The sequence below is a fragment of the Mauremys reevesii genome, linkage group 13 (assembly GCF_016161935.1).
Source record: "Mauremys reevesii isolate NIE-2019 linkage group 13, ASM1616193v1, whole genome shotgun sequence".
NCBI classification, from domain to species: Eukaryota; Metazoa; Chordata; order Testudines; family Geoemydidae; genus Mauremys; species Mauremys reevesii.
This window is the reverse complement of record NC_052635.1, coordinates 46,192,268-46,209,532: the sequence shown is the minus strand read 5'-3', so window position 1 is coordinate 46,209,532 and position 17,265 is coordinate 46,192,268. Positions and strand designations below refer to the sequence as shown.

The window sequence follows — 17,265 nt, the reverse complement described above, 5'->3', positions numbered from 1 at the left end:
TGTGCACACAAGTAGCTGCGTCTGGTGCAGTCTGAGCTATGACCAATGTGGTCAGATCCTTATCTGGGCTGCTTAGTGGGCTCTGTTACAGGAATGCTCGATCAGTATCTATTACACTCAGAGATAAAGTGCCAGTAGGCACTGCTCATCTGCGTCAGCTCTTCACAGCCTTTGTGCCACGTTCTGCGGACGGGTTTGAGGAACACTCGTTCCGTGCTGAGCCAAACAGAGTCACTTCTGGAGGGAGTTCTCAAAGGCGCAGCTTAAACCTGGTCTCTGACCATTGGTACACGGCTCAGCTGCATTCACATGTTCAAATGTCTGTGAATGCTCAGCTGCTTTGCTGCAGGAATAGCTCAGTGCTACTAATGGAGGCACATCAGAGTCTAGAAGTTGAGTGTGATGCCTTATTTCACAATTGTGTCCAGTGGAGATTAATGTTCTCTTCTCACTCACTGCTCATACATGCCCCAGTATCTCTACTTCTGCCCTTTAAAGAACCTCTCTCACACACCCGGCACGTGCTCCAGAGAGGGACACTGCTGTAAATGGGTATCTGAGAAACTCAGGGACAAAGTAACATTTAACGTTGTATGAGCCCATAGTTATTAGACTGACACCACTCACGGGTGGATGAAATGGAGACTAGAGTGAGCTTGCACATTCTGAAATGCCACTGAGCCCCTACTGAAATGGGGTTTTCACCTTTAAAATGTCCTTCTGGACACACTTGTGTCTCAGGATCAAAATGCTGATGCTGTATCAGCCCCATTCTATTTTAGGGGAAATGTCAGTGTCCTGGTGTTCTTAGTCACACCCAAACCCAGGATTTATCTGTGAAAGGAACAATATCCAAAAAGCAACAAACTTAAAATGGATATTTTTACACAACAAACAATTAACCTGTGGAACTCACTGCCACAAGAAATAATTGATGTCAATTTCATAGGTATCAAAGGATTGAGAATTTATATGGATGAAGAGACCATTAATGAGTTACATTATAGGGGATAAAAAATTATAAGTGATAAAAAAAATACCTTGTGGCAGGGCATCAACCAGCCACTAACTAACAGGGTCTAGGGAGAAACTTCCCCTATGGCAAGTCATTCCATAGTTGTCCAGTAGGAGGTATCTTGCACCATCCTCTGAAGCATTTTGCTATGGGCCACCATGATGGGATAGCGGTTGGCATTCCATTGGGATTTAGGCTAGCTGAGAAAATCATCTGGTCTCTACAGTAGTTGTAAGACCCCTTGGCACCACTGGGAACTCTTCACAGGGCAATATTGAGTCCAAGTCTTTAATTTTCTGGTGGGGATATAACCTGTGTGCATCTGCTACACTAAAGACTATTATTGGATTCAGGCAAAGAGAACAGACCTTACTGGTGAAATGCTCAGCATTTCAAAAAAGCGCATCACAGCTAACACTAAGCATTTCCTCAAGAGCTAACTGCTTACACGTTTGGTTAAACTTATCATTTGTTACAGTTGCCATCCATTGACTCCCCATAGTAATACGGCAGGCAGTGATTGACTCTAGCTGTGAGTGCCATGAACAGCCACAGAGGCTCTGCAACTATATTACACTTCCCTCCATGCAGCGTTTAAAAATGTAACCGTACACAACGGCATGGATAGAAATCTTGTCCAGTTCAGTGCCAATAACTATATTGGCATGACGAGGATGACAAGTGTTGCCAAAATGAATACAGCAATACCTATATTGCTTCTCCAGGTCTTGACTACAGCACTTTTCATTACTTCTGGTGGTCTTGAGCCCTCAGCTTGCCTGCCCTATTCTGCCTCGGTATTGCAGCACTTAATTTACTTTAGATAACCAGCAGTGTTTCAGTCAGCTGAGCACCACAGGTCAGGATAACAACAAAGATTCATCCGAGGCTGCTTTATCATCATCATCATTATTATTATTACCTTTTGAAGGTAAATTGGAATGTTCAGGACATTTTCAGAGACCTCAGACAAAGTTCCCACATAGTTGACCAGTGGCTTGTTTCTGCACATGCATGTGGACACACACACAGCCTTGGCATGCAAGTGCAAATGAGCACTCAGGCTCACAAGGTGGAGAATTCTGTGCAGAATTGCCCACCTGCATTAACTAATACAGCACACTCTGGTTAACTGGGGAGCTGCTTTATTGGGATGTCTCCTAGGGAAGTGCCTTAGCCTATTGGCAGGGAATGGTAGCAACTTCTGGTTAATTGGGAAGAACTGGCATAAATATCACACCTGCTTAGTGCCAAGTGGTGCCAGGTCTGCTATTCTAAGATTCAGTATCTGAATTCAACAGAAGCCAAGTAAAGATAAAGATTTAAATGCAGGAAATAAGACCTATTCTTGTATTTGTATTAATTAGAAAAGTTTGTCTCTTGCGTTAAAATTGGAAAAGATGCAGAGAAGGGAAACAAAAATGATGAAGGGTGTGGAACAACTTCCATAGAGGAGAGCTTAAGACTGGTAGTGTTCACCTTAGAAAAGAGACGACTAAGGTGGGATATGATAGAGGTCTATAAAATCAGGACTGGTGCGGAGAAAGCGAATGGAGAAGTGTTAATCACCCCTTCACAGAATACAAGTATAAGGGTCACCTGAGGAAATTAACAGGCAACAGGTTTAAAATAAACAAAAGAAAGTACTTCACACAACACACAGTCAACCTGGGGAACTTGTTGCCAGGGGATGCTGTGAAGGCCACAAGTATAACTGGGTTCAAAAAAGAATTAGGTAAGTTCCTGGAGGACAGGTCCATCAATGGCTATTAGCCAGGGTGGTCAGGGATACAACCCCATGCTCTGGGTGTCCCTAAGCCTCCAACTGCCAGAAGCAGAGATTGGATGATAGGGTTGGATCACTTACTCATTGCCCCATCCTGTTCATTCCCTGTGAAGTATCTGGCACCGGCCACTGTCAGCAGACAGGATACTGGGCTACAGGGACCATTGGTCTGAGCCAGTGTGGCCGTTCATATGTTCTTAAGTTTGTGGGGTGCTTTTTAAATGGCCCTTTTAACGGATAGAGACAGGATAACACCAACCTGCCTCAGGGGGCTAACGTAGGATCAATACATTAATCTTTGTACAGTGCGTTGGAATTGTAAAGCTCGCTGTAAGTGCTAACAGTTATTATTGTTATTCACTAAGGTTCCAACCCTGCTGCCAGATCCTCCAGCAGGGGCTTCCATGCCCACGTACTGCCACAAAATCAATGGTATGTGGCACAGGCCCAGGTATCCATGCTAGTACAACTGGTTGCAGGACCAAGTGTCTAACCAGGGTGTCCCAGTGAAAGTTTTGGTGTAACCCCAACATGATGCTGAGACTGGCTTAATTTCCAGTGAGCAGGAGTATTTTATACTCTCCTATGTTAACTTAAGAGCAAAGAAGCTACATACAGAGCACAGAATCATTAGAGCAATTACACCGTAGAGATAAGGGGCCTGAGTCACCCCTCTCATACCGGTCTCATTTAAGAGCCACTCCCAAGAACTCCATTGCAGTAAGAGGACTGTCAGGCCCATGAAGGAAATGCCACGTTGTTTACAAGTAAAACCAGCATCTGTTGTTACAAGGTCCATTTCTAAGGTGCCCACCCTGGGCATTCTTTACATAATTACAAAGTTTAACAATATCCACTGAAAGCAATAGACCTCCCCTGTGTTAAACTAGTTTCTTTACAGCATGAGAGCCAGGTTGGGCTTGGCAGGAGAATATAGCTGAGACAACACTGTCACCCACTAAGAAAAGGTCAGTATGAAAGTGAGTCTTACATCCCCTCTGAATGTAACCCCAGCCATTTCTACTGATCACGTTAAATAGTCACCAGGAAAGTCACACTTGTCTGGAGTTTATTTTCCTAATATCAGTACAAAAAATCCCATAAAGTGACTGACTGGCTCATTAGGAGACAAATATTTTCTTTAGTTTGCATTTGGCAGCAGTGTGTGTGGCGTCAGTTTGGCTGCTGTGTTGATGATCACTTGGGCTCTGTCTCATACGTTAGCAGGATGACGTCGTTCGCCAGCTCAGCACCTCACTCCTGCTCTTCCTCAGTCCTGCAGGAGGGAGTTTACCAGTAACTCAGCAGCACGGCTACTCCTGTTGCAGAGTTTGGAGCCAGGAGGACATCTCCTCTTCCTGGGAGCCCTGTACGGAGACTGGGCGCAGCAGGAGCTGGGAGGAGGGAAGTGGTGTCTGGAAGAACCTCCCCCCTCCTTTCACCATTCAGACCTCTGGGTAGATTGTATGGGGCTGAGACCTGCTACGTCAGGTGTAACTCAAGTGACATAACTACTCTACACACAAGAACCCTCCTGCGCGGAGATCAAACCTGCACAACTGGGGGCTGGAGGACCTGAAATGGAGTTTCAGCAGAGTATAAATAACTGGGCCAAGGGCACTGGATGGAAGCTACACCCACGTAACAACGAGGGCAGGGATGGGCAAACTTTTTGGCCCAAGGGCCATATCTGGATGGATGGCAGGAGAGAGATCATTTGATCATTGCCTGTTAGGTTCACTCCCTCAGGGGCACCTGGCATTGGCCACTGTCGGTAGACAGATACTGGGCTAGATGGACCTTTGGTCTGACCCGGTACGGCCTTTCTTATGTTCTTCTTATGTTAACCCACCACCAGCTCCCTGATAATCCCTTACCTGAGCCAGCTCCATTGCAGACATTGCAGACATCTGGGTATGGAAATTATATGGTGGGCCATGAAAGCTCATGAAATTGAGGGTTGGGGTGTCAGGAGGGGGTGAGGGCTCCAGCTTGAGGCAGGGGCTCTGGGGTAGGGCCAGAAATGAGGAGTTCAGGGTGCAGGAGTGGGCTCCGGGCTGGGGCAGTGGGTTGGGGTGTGAGGGCCCCATCTGGGGGTGCAGGCAGGTGCTCTGGGCTGGGACCGAGGGGTTCAGAGGATAGAAGGGGGGTGGGGTGCAGGATTTATGCAGCGCTTACCTCAAGCATCTCCCAGAAGCAGTGGCATGTCTCCCCTCTGGCTCCTACGCAGAGCCACGTCCAGGTGGCTCTGCATGCTGCCCGTCCACAGGTGCTGCCCCTGCAGCTCCCTTTGGCTGCGGTTTCTGGCCAATGGGAGCTGCGGGGGTGGCACTTGGGGCAGGGGCAATGTGCAGAGCCCTCTGGCTAACCCTATGCATAGGAGCCGGAATGGGGACATGCCTCTGCTTCTGGGAGCCGCACGGAGCCATGACATGTGGAGCCAGGCAAGCCCCGGACCTCACTCCCCAGTGGGAGCTCGAGGACCGGATTAAAACATCTGAAGGGCTGGATATGGCCCTGGGCCGTAGTTTGCCCACCCCTGAACTAGGGCAAAGCCCAAACCAGCCCCCCATATATCAGGCTGGGATTATTGCTGACAGGCCTTGCAAGGAACCACTGAAACTTTTCAAGGTGGCCCAGCCCAATTACTCAGCCATGTTTTGGGGTGGGAGTGTATTCAGTGCTGTAGATCCCTTTGATCATGATGAGGAATGTCCTCCACATCTCAGCCCAGGGGGATTACTTGAATGAAATTACTATCAATAATATACACAGAAGAATTTGTGATGCTATAGCACTGTTGTCACTGCCATTGTTTTGTGGGTTCCTGTCTCTCATAGATATAGATATGGGGGTGGGGGGGTGAGAGAGAGAGGGATTAATTAAACAAACAAGAATACACCATGACCTGACACGTAGTAAGAAATAAAATCATCTCCACCTGGGATTGTATGGTAAGGAATAAGGCACTTTTAGATACCACAGACAAGTCATGCATATAAAATGTATGACTAAATGTTAGTTTCTCCAGGGCAATAATCCAGCACAACAAATTGTGGTTTGTCTAGACTGACATTTCCATGTGCAATTTGAAGGGTACAGACTCTGAAGGTGTGTAACTCTCTAGGGTAAGTATAAGGTGCCTGTCACCTGGGTGCTGAAGATGGGGACTGTTTGTGTGATACCAACAGGCCCAGAGACCCCTGGTTGGGGCACGGGCCAGTGGATTTGGCCCAGCCCAGCTATTTTCAGTCAATGCTGATAAACCTGGTAGGTGTTTTTCAGCTCAACCATACCTGTCTTCTGCAGGTGGCCGCTCAGCCCCAGAGCGACGGGGAGATGGCACTGGGCATTGCCGTAATGCAGGGCAATGCTGTAAGCTCCTGCTGATAGGAGACGTGATGGGCTCAGCCCTTGGACACGGGAGGAATGGTGCTGCCTGTTGCTCTAAAGGTCACCTCCTGTAACAGCAACACTGGCTGGATCCCGCCCCCGGGGGGCAAGGGGAGTGTCTAAGAGAAGAAAGAGCTGGATGATGAAGGTTGCTTTTGTTACAGGGGCCGGGGCCCAGGAGTTCCAGCTGCTGCAGCCCCAGGGCAACGTGTCGGTGTCAGCGGGAGAGACTCTCACTCTGAGCTGCTCTGTGACTGGGAATGCTACAGCAGGACCCACAAAGTGGTTCAAGGGCTCGGGCAGTGGCCGCCAGCTCGTTTATGACCAGACGGGATCATTCCCCCGGGTGACGCGGGCTGTGAGTGGCTCTGACACAGACTTCACCATCCGCATCAGTGACACCCGCCCCGAGGACGCCGGGATCTATCACTGTGTGAAGTTTAAGAAGGGGTCGGGACCCGATGTGGAGATCAGCTCCGGCGCTGGCACGGCCGTGTCTGTGCGCGGTGAGTGCGAGCTCCCCCCAGCCACACGCCCCTCCCCACCGGGGGCTGGTACCCGGGCGGGAGGGGAACAACCCAGCTCCGCCCAGACACTGACCGGGGAGCTGCGCTTCCCATGGGACTCACCTAGACTGGCGCTGAAGCAGCCTGGTGGAGATTTGCCCAATGACAGGTGGGCCTGGGGGGCATCTGGGCACCTGGCAAAAAAATCTCCATTTCTGTTCCTACCTTGGCCTCTGAAGATGCTTCACATTGTGATGAGCAGCAGGAGGGGGGTCTGGCTTATCTAGCCCTGCTTTTTGGGGGAGAAGGGGGGGCTATTTCCCACCCATAACCAGAGGTGCTGGAAGTAGGGGTGATATCGCACACCCCAGCTCGAAGGGGTTGCTGTTTTATCCAGGGTTTACAGTTTGGTTCAATGGCTCTCAGCACCCCTGCCCCTGACTAACCTCCCTACACCCCCCCCCCCACTTTGCATTTGCTCAGGGGCAGGGCTCCCCTGCTCTCAGGCTGTCCCTGTGGGGAGGTGGGGCCCGTGGGGCGGGGGATGGGCTCTCAGTCGCAGAGGGATCTGACTGATAAACGCTTCTCCCTGCAGCCAGACCGTCGGCCCCGTCCGTGTCCGGCCCCCCCAGCAGGGCAGAGCCGGGTTCCCCAGTGAATTTCACCTGCACGTCAGGAGGATTCTCCCCCAGAGACATCGCTGTGACCTGGCTCAAAAATGGGGCCAAACTCCCAGCCCCCCAGACCCAGGTTCTCCCTGCACACGAGAGCGTCTCCTACAGCGTGTCCAGCACCGTGGGGCTGAGCCTGACCCCAGGAGACGCCCGCTCCCAGCTCACCTGTCAGATAGAGCACAGCACCTTACCGGCTCCCCTGCGTGCGACTTACAACCTCAGCGATGCCCTGCGAGGTAGGAGCCCAGCCGGGGCTGAGCACTGGGGGCTCCGCTACTGGGGAGGGGCAGAGCTGGATCCTTCAGCCTTTGGGCTGGGTAGTGGAGGGTCGGGGGGGGTAAGAGGGGAGTCACTGCAATCCAGATTCAGGTCCGGACTCTGTCCTGTGCCCTTAAATCTTTAAGACTCTTCGCCCTGGGCTGGCACATCCCCTACTCCAGCCCAGGGGAGGGCGGGGTGGGGAAGATGTTTGACTTTGTTTAAACCCTGGTAAGACACCACTCTCCCTTTTAATGTCCCAATCTGGGTCTGTCAGGGGGTTTTCCAGGGGGAAGGGGAAGGAAATTGGGGACATGGTACATTTGGGTTTGTGCATTCTGCTCATTTTAAAACATTTGCCTTCCCCTGAGTTTATTCCTGTGAGGGGGCCAAGGCTCTCACACGTGGGAAGGCAACTTAGAGAAAGCCAAGTTCTTTGCCCTTGGAAAAATATCACATGGCAAGTGGGACGTGGGCTCAGGGGGAAGGTCTGTTTGTCCAGCCCCAGGAATTTCCCTGTAACTCAGCAGGAAAAGGAGAATTTCTGTAGATGCCAAGCGCAGGATATTTGTGTTCTCAGTTCCACCCAGGCTGCGAGTGGGCACTGCCCCAGCGGTGCCCGTCGCACTGAACGAGTCTGTGACGTTCACCTGCCGCGCGGAGGGGTTTTACCCGAAGGACTCGAGTCTCACCTGGCTGGAGAACGGAAATGAGACGGATCTGGGAAAATCCTCCCCCCTGGCTGAGAATCCAGACGGGACGTACACGCTCCAGAGCTCCCTGGAGGTCAAAGCTACTGAGCAGAGGAATCAGTCTGTGTTCACCTGTCGGGTTGTGCACGATTCCCAGCCCCCCGTCAATGCCAGCGAGACGCTGAGATTCTCCCAGCCGACTCCAGAGCCAGGCAAAGATCCCACTTCATCTGGTACAGGTAAATGTGCAGCCGAACCCTCCCCTGCACTGCTGGGAAATGCCAGGTCTGTTCTGCTGAACCCAGGGGCCATTTCAGCCCATCTCCGCCAGGGGAGCCCCTCAGTGTAACAGCCACTCTTTTATTCCAGGATTATCGCTGGGCTCAGCTCTCCTGGGGCCCGTGGGCAGAGAGGGAGGGGGAAGGTGGGGGGCAGGAAATGTCACTGGCCACACTGTGTGCCCAGGGCAGATCATCTCAGCAGCCTTGCAGGGCGTGACGGAGGCCCTTGTAGAGGGGCTCAGACATGGCCACTCCTGCAGAGCTGAGGATGAGGTTCCATGTGGCCAGATAGTATCTTATGCAAACAGCTGCCAGCCAGAGCTGGGCAAACGCAGCAGGGTTCAGTTGAGTAACTGAACCCATGTGTTTGGTTTGGGGATGAGACAGCCCCTGTGTGTTGCCTGGGGGCTTGAGTTCAGTGTTCCTGTTGGAGGTTTCACTATGAACATTCTGCACAGCTGATCACTTGCCTCTTGAGTCTTCCTCAGTATCCCAAGGCATAACTTAACCCCTCCACACGGTGGGTATCTGTGGGTTAAGGAGGCCTCTCCCATATTCCTCTCCAGCCCACTGTTGCTTGAGATGAACAGTTATAGTGTCTGCTGTGCCACTCGGGGGGGATTGCTGTCTAGTGCTGCCAGAAGTTATACTGAGACCCAAAGGCTTCTCCCGCCCCTTTTCTAGAGCTATGGAACAGTCTACTGGGAACACATTAACTTGGAGTTGCTGGTCTTCACTAGATATGCTCAGCAGATGGGCTGAGACTGGTCATTATTAGAGCTGAGAAAATAATGGATTTTTTGATGCAGGGACAAAATTAAAAACACACCTCAAACACTGTTTTTTTGACCCAAAAATGGAAGTCTGTTTTGGGTGTCTCACCCTTTTTTCTATGCAAAACAAAACTTTAGTTAAACATCTAAACAAAACCCCATTTCAAAATAAAACAAGAGCCAAGTTTTGACTTTGAAATGGCCAAAACAAGCCATTTTAGTTGTTTCCACTGAAAGATTTGTTGAATTTAGCCTGAATTCACAAGTCTTTCTGATATAAAGAACCCAACCATGCACACCTTTTTGGTGACTTCATTGTTTGCCAGAAAAACTTCAGCCAACTGCAGTAACTATATCCACACACCTGAGAGCACCTAGCAAACTGGATTCTGAATCCTCCCCTAAACCCCACAGACTAGGCCTGAGAGAGACCAGGTCGGGGAGAGAATCTCTTTTATTGGACCAAACTTCCATTGGTGGAATGGACAAGCTTTCAAGATGCACAGAACTCTCCTTCAGAACAGGCCTGTCATCTCTACAACAGCTATGAGCAGGAATCCCCGGTCTGCACAATCAAACTCCATGGAAGTTCTCATTTGTACCAAACTTCAGACCTGAGCTGTGGTTGAGATTCTCAAAAAGGCCAAAGGGATTCTGAATTTCCATGAGCTGAGCTCCTAACTCCCTTAGGCTCCTGAGGCCTAGCTCTCCTTTACCTATAAATACACGCCCAGATGTCCTGCATTTAACTCACTCAGTCTGGCGAGGAGTTTTTCCTGTTTGACTGTTCTGACACTGGCCTCCTACGATCCCTGAATTTCTCTCGTTACAGGTAGTTCCTTATCTGAAGAAAAAAAGATCTACATAGCAGTAGCAGTGGTTTGTGCAGTGCTGGTTGTATTGGTAATCGCCGTCATCTACCTCATCAGAGCACGACAGCACAAAGGTAAAAATGAAGTATTTTCCAGGGGTGCCCTGGCTAGATCACATTCTTCCCATACACACAGGCAATGCTTTATAGACGCACCAGCATCAGGGGGATGGGATGGGATGAACTGAACTGGTTAGTGTTCACCTGGGGAAGGTGGAAGAGAATTTCACTTGCAGCTATAGGGAAAAGTCAGTTATAGCTTATGGGGAACAGCCACTGGAATAGATTTAAGTTATGCATTATGGAAATCATATGAATGTGTCACACTTTGTATTCTTCTCTTTAAACAGCATCTAGAGACCCTGAAACCCCTTTACTAAGATGCAAGCTAGACAGATGTAGGAGCAATGACGATAGATTCTAAGGGCAGTTATGGGAATTTAAAAGCTGTAGTTGAGGGAGAATGCCGGCTAGGACACCAGGTTCTCTCCTAGTGCTCTCAAAAAATGCCTAGGGGATATCTGACGTCCTCCTGGACAGATGAGGAGTAAAAGGATCCTTGATTTAACACCCTCTCTAGAGGGCACTGCTGTATGGACACCAAGCAAGGAAAGCATTGACTGCATGAAAGGATGGGCTGCAGTGTTTGTCCTTGCAATGGGCTTAGCGTGTCCATGGGGCAACCCCATTTAGGATGGAGACACTCTCACCCCCATGCATTAGAACATAAAATCTTAGTAGTACCCCTAACACTATCCCATAGATTCTAGCACCCATCCCACAGAGCCCAGCACAGCTGCTGGGAACAGGTGTTTGGGTAACTTCAGCATTGCACTGTGGGAAGGACCAGTGCAGCTGCACCACTTGTTCCACTCCCCACATGGAGGGAATACTACTCCTAAACACGTCACTGGTTCTGCCAGGCCATGAACTAAAGACCTCATTCCAGGTGCTGCAACCAGCTAGTCCAACAAGGGATTGTACAGGGTCCAGATCAGCCCGTGTGGGGATGCTGGTGTGTTTGTACATTCGTTGTAAGCCCAGGGTGTTTCAGGCACTGGTTTGTTGCAGTATCTTCTTGCCTAACAATGCAGCACCCCATTAAATACATCACTGAAACATCAGCACTGGTTGTGATCTCAGGGTCTCTCAGTAGGGTTGTCCCCTTTGTCTGATGGAAGGGTAAATGGGAAAAGTCTCACTGCTACCATCCCCCATCTAGTTTCTGCCAATTGCTGGGGGAATCACAGCTCCCTGTACTGTGCCTGGAAGGCATTGGAAGATTCATCCCACAAATAAGAGGGAAGGGGAGGTGAATTACCAGGGGATCTCTCATCAAGGGGATCGGATAACATTTTAAACAGCAAGAGCAATAAGACCTTCTCAGAACTCTGATACCGTTACAGGTTTCTGACTCCTTTCCCATCACTCCTCTAGGATGCTGCCATGTTTAGCTTCATAAAACAGGCCCATTCTGAAAACCTCTAGGCTGTCCATAATATTGTATTTGATGCAATTTGTGTCTTGCAAAAGACACTCCTAAAACAGGAAAGGTTTAGACTCCACCCACAGAGATTTGTCCTGCAATCAAAGGAAAGGAGCTTTGCAATACGTTCAGTACAGTTTGCAGGAAGCTGCCATTATTGGGTTTCTGGAAAACCTGATCTAGCAACTTCCACCAAAAAGTTAGAAAAAAAGAGTAAATAGTGTGCAAAGGAGCTAAAAAAAATATAAACAAACATGAAATGCTGTGGGGAGGAGTGATTATTATAGTACAGTTTATAAGTTGTGTTTCTCTTTTGAACAGGAAAAAGCTCCCCTTCTGTAAGGTAAGCACCACTCTCCACTGAACTGTTGGGTAATCAGTGAGGGAATTTAAAGCCACAGGAGCTAATGAAGTCAAAGTGTTGACACCAGGGATGAATTGGGGTCAAGTTTTAGCTAGGTTCCACGTTTGTAACTTGAATCCCTATGGTTTAGGATGGTCTACGCTTCACTTTGAAAGCTCTTCGCCTGTACATGGCGGTTGATGTGATGCTCAGTCACTAGTGGCTGGAAGAGGAGAACCGTGCTATGGAGACATTGGAGATATACCAATCTCCTAGAGCTGGAATGGACCTTGAAAGGTCATCAAGTCCAGCCCCCTGCCTTCACTAGCAGGACCAGTTTTTGCCCCAGATCCCTAAGTGGCCCCCTCAAGGATTGAACTCACAACCCTGGGTTTAGCAGGCCAATGCTCAAACCACTGAGCTATCCCTCCCACCCAGTACAGTACCTCAGAGCCAGTGTAAAGGCAAGAGTAGCCCCTGAGCCATGACTCAGCCTGTTACAGCACACGACTGTTCAAGAATTACCACCCAGAGACGGCTCAGCGAAGTCGCTCTGTACAAACAGTTACGAGCCAGCAAGCAGACATTGCTGGAGATGGTTCTCCCATAGCATTGCTGAACGGAGGTTCCTGGCTGAGCATACACCCTCACATTCATTAACTGAGCAGATGACCAGCCACTTGTTCTTCATTGTCCATGCCACACACAGGCAGCCTGAGGGAATCCAAATCTTCATCCTATGGCCAGCTGGCTATTTACATCTGTGTTTTGTGTGAGGATAAACTCTGCAGAGTGCGGTTAGTTCTCCGTTATCACACACCGGTATCCAGTGGTTCTCCCCTCTGTCCTGCGATCAACTGTCAGTCAGTCCTCAGCCATCCTAACCCAAAAGAATCCTCTTCAAAACTTAGGGTATGTCTACACTATGAAATTAGGTCAAATTTATAGAAGTTGATTTTTTAGAAATCGATTTTATACAGTTGATGGTCTTAAGTGGGGACACACAATTAGTCACCCAGCAGAGCCACTGTTTTAAAATGCAATGAGTGTTTGACTCTGTTCTGTTGCTTTTTCTGTAGGCTACATGAGCCCGAGAAGAGCCCCAGCACAGCTCCCCAGGTGCGTAACAACTAGCTTCTTTTGGGGAACCAGAGAGGGGAGAGCGACGGAAGATACCATGAAAATACCAAGCGTCAGGCCAAAATCATGGCAGTTTATAAAGTGCTCAGAATCTCAGCTATACGAGCCTGCTTCTGTGGCTGGGGAGGGAGGGAGAGACAAACAGTTCAGGACAAACGCTCCCTCTCTAAATTGCATAGGGATGTTGCCGCCATCGCACTGAATTTCTCTTCTCCTCTTCCCCACCCGTCCCCAAAGAACAAGTCTGGATCTATTGTGACTAGGGCCAGCTGTACAATAAGCCAGGGAAGCTATTTCTAGAGTTATTTTGCATTCTGTGATGCGGCTATGAGTAATTTACCGATCAGAACTGAGCTCTATCCCCCCCGCCTCAGCTCATCCACATGCTCGCGCTCACGCAGGCACCCAGCTGGCCAAACACTGGTAAGACCTCATCCATTCAGGACACAGCAGCCCAGACCATGATCTCACTTACACCACTGCAAGTCTAGAGTAATTCTGTTGACTCCAGTGGAGCATCTCCAGACTTACAGGGGTGCAATGGATTGCAGTCTCTGGCTCGGTATTGCCAGCTGGTTCTTCCCTCTGAGCATCCTTCGCCAGCAGACTTAAGGGAGAATTCTTGCAGTGGATGGTAATAGTGCAGCTCAGTTGCATGAGAAGCCTGAAGGCAGCAAGCGTCTTGGTTAGTCTCGGGCCCTGTGGACGAGCGTGCTTCTCCGCCCCTCTTGAAACACTAGCAAGTGTCCCCGGGAGCCTGAATGACAGTTCTAGAGCCAAGTTATCTGACAATAGGTACAGCGTGCACTGCTGCTGGCTGGATTTACCCCACCCTGTCCCACCAGCGTGCCTTCATCCTGCCCGGGATGGTAGATCAGTCTCCGGAGCCATTTCCATCTTTGCCAGCTGGCTGGCTTATTCAGCAGAGAACAGTTGATGCCCATAGTTGAGGGGCTGGTTTTGGAATGGGGACCCCTGTCTCAGGATCCAGCACCACTAATTCATCCACACAGACCCCAGGTCTCCGGCGGTAGGACTTGAGGTTTGAGCACCTCATCCTTGTGCTGCCCTGGCAGGGTCCATCCAAGGACCCCAGAGCACTGGAGTCATTCATGAAGTAGTTGTATTCCCAGTTTATGATGGGGAAATTGAGGCACTGGGCTACTAAGTGACTTGCCCGGGGTCAGTCAGCAGCAGAGCTGGGAGTAGAAGCGAGCTCTTTCCCCAATCTCCTGCCATAGCCACTAGACCAGGCTCTTAACTCAGGATGAACGGCTGCATATCCCATCTGTAGGGGACCCAGCTCCCTACTGACTCCATGTTTTCTCCCTCCCCACAACTCAGGATTCTGATCCCAACAACCTGACCTACGCAGACCTGAACTTTGACAAGCGGAAGAAGAAGAGGAGCACGCCCCGGTTGGTGGAGATGAGCCCGCAGTCGGAATACGCCTGCATCCAGACGGCAGCCACTGAAAACAATCTCACCTACGCTGACCTGGACATGGTCCACCTCAGCAAGTCACCCAAGAGACCTGCCCCCCGGCCCGAGGAAGCCTTCTCGGAGTACGCCAGCGTCCAGATCCAAAGGAAATGATCAGGGCTGAAAGCAGTCCGGGGCTCACTGGGTTTTCGGTGAAGTCTGGACATGGAGCCCTGGTCCTCCGACACTGGCTCTCAATGGAGGCACCAGGAGCACAGTGGAAGTGTGCGCCAAGCCATGGGCGCTGCATTCCTGGGTCTGGAATGCTTCACACAGCGGGCAGAAGCCTCCCCTTGCCACCATGTCCTCACTTGAGTTAATACCAACTTCCACACCCGGCCCAGACTGAGCTCAGACCCTCACACAGTGCAGCTTTTATGTCTGGACCAGTATCTCTGCTATTCCCCCTCTGCTCTCCCGGTGATTTGTCACAAGACTGGAGAGGTCCTTCGCTCGGTGCACCGAGTTTGCTTTCACACGTGTTAAGCAGACAGACTGTTTTCAGTGCTTCGCTGGTGCAGTGGCCTGCTCCACCTCGTAACCTCTCCAGACAAGGACCGTGTCAGTCTAGTGAACACCTGAGTTTCTCTGCAGCCAATTTAGCACGTCGTGTGCGTGGAAGAACCAGCCAGGCTGCCTCAGATCAGCCACCTGAAGGAGAGGAGGCCGTTTTGGGAGATAACTTAGTGGCAGAGAGCTGTCTGGCAGCAGGCTCTGGACTGCTGTTCTCAAGGCAACATAAGCCAGCTAGCTTGCCTCTGTGAAGAGCTGACACTGATCTGGAGTGACTACTCCCTCCCCCTGCTCCAGAACCCGCGTCTGAACGAGACTGCTCATTTTAGGCCCAGATTCCCTTCCAAACTAAGTGTGTCGTAAGTAAATCCTTAAGTTTCCACTTGAGGTTCCCCCTCCCCAATCATCCCATCCTTGGGGCAGTATGTTAAGACCAGTGACCCCCTCGTGCCCTTGAGGGTTGAGCACCAGGCTGTGTGTCTCATGCTCTGCAATCAGATCAAAGTGAGGATGTTTCTCAGCACCAGAGCACCTTGGGCTGGGGAACGCAGCCTGCGGAGCTCCCTGGGCAGAGCGGGAGCCAACCCAGGAGCCAAGCACAAGCTACACTAGTTGAGCTACTAGGCACCACAGCTCCCAGGCCTGTGTTCCCCTGGTACAGAGCATCCTCATGAGACTGGGACCAACGGGCTTCCTAAGGAAGCTTGTGCTAGCCGGGGTGGGGGAAGAGGCTAGCCAATCTCTACTGCCAGAGCACAGGCTAATCCCAGGGCTATGCTGCCTTTCAGCACTTCCTGCTGGCCAGTTCATCCAGCACTCCCGGCCCCAATGCCTGGAAGGAAGAAGAAAGCCTTGATGCACGGGGGAGGGCATCCCCCGGAGAACAACGTCACCATGTTATGACTGTTTGACATGTAACTGTTAATCTTTAGAGCTAAAAGCCAATGCTTGTGTGTCGTCCATGGGTGGAGTGCTGTGTGTTCATCACTAGGGTGAGACGTGCAAAACTAAGTGTCAGAGTCAGCGTGCTAATCCCCAGCCCTGTCAAGTGAAGTTCTGGTAAGCAAGTAACCTCCATCAGCACTGCGGGGAGGGGAGGGATTTCTGACTTCTCGGCCTTCCCCACTGCCGGGCAGACTTGCCGGCCTAGCAAAGAAAAGTGACAAATGAAGCTGAAATGCAGCCACGAGTGGCATTTCAGAAGCAGCCGTCTTCCCGAGTTTCTCCATGGGAGGTTGCAGATAATGCACAGGTTCCATTTTCACCGTATCCCTAGGATTCAGGTTTCAGGAGTCCCAGGGCCAGGAAGAGCTGGGCCAGGCAGCTGGCACTCCAGGCAGTGGATTATACTCGTTTATGCCAGGCCTGAATGTAGCCCCTTTGCCCAGTTATTGTGATGGCCAAATGCCCTTTCACTGCCCTCCTTTCCTCAGCAGTATTAACGGGAACACACAGGACCTGTGGTACCATTCCTTGGAAGGAGGGCAGCCGAGGGAGAAATAATCTAGCACTAAGATGTGTTGGAAACCAGTTGTATTCTAGCTGCTTGATCCTGCAGGGAGCAGGGGAGGAGGAAGGGGAAGCCAGGAGATCTAGACAGGATGTTTCAAAACCAACAAGGTGGCCACTTGTACAGATTGCAACATTATATTTTTGTTTTGTTTTGCTTGCAGGATATTTTTGTAATAAAAAGTTCAAAGTTCCGTCTTGCTTGTGTGTCGGTGCCAGCTGCTCCCCTGCCCCAGGGAAGCCAGGACACCCTTCCTGGGTTAGATACCCTGGGGGAGCGGGGAGGCAAATCTGAGTCATTCATGTTCTCAAACCCTTTCCCCCCCCCCATCTCTATGTACTGCCCAGTTTTACTCCGTCCCTCCCTTGGTGGTGTCGGGGAGAAGAATTTGCAGGGCTGAGCACAGCTGCTTTGTACTTCTAAAGCATCTTCTATCCAAGAAGCTCCAGGGGCTTCCCAGTGCAGCCTCGCGACCCCTCTGCAAGGCAGGGCAATGTGACCCCCGTGGAGCAGACGGGCAGACTAAGCCACAGGGCGGTGGA

The 17,265-nt window shown here is 50.6% G+C and overlaps 1 protein-coding gene across 2 annotated transcripts in view; it reads left to right on the top strand.

Annotated features, from left to right (window-relative positions):
• Positions 1–16,868, top strand: part of LOC120380599 (tyrosine-protein phosphatase non-receptor type substrate 1-like) — a 79,871-nt gene extending 63,003 nt beyond the window's left edge. Inside the window, exons 2-8 of one of the 2 annotated variants that reach the window (XM_039498435.1) lie at positions 6,359–6,700; positions 7,296–7,610; positions 8,213–8,563; positions 10,211–10,324; positions 12,057–12,078; positions 13,158–13,197; positions 14,563–16,868. In XM_039498435.1, coding sequence (XP_039354369.1) covers positions 6,359–6,700; positions 7,296–7,610; positions 8,213–8,563; positions 10,211–10,324; positions 12,057–12,078; positions 13,158–13,197; positions 14,563–14,814 — 1,436 coding nt within the window. In that variant the 3' untranslated portion in view covers positions 14,815–16,868. The remainder of the gene's footprint in view (positions 1–6,358; positions 6,701–7,295; positions 7,611–8,212; positions 8,564–10,210; positions 10,325–12,056; positions 12,079–13,157; positions 13,198–14,562) is intronic. The other variant, XM_039498434.1, reaches the window with a different exon arrangement.
• Positions 16,869–17,265: the final 397 nt, after the last annotated feature.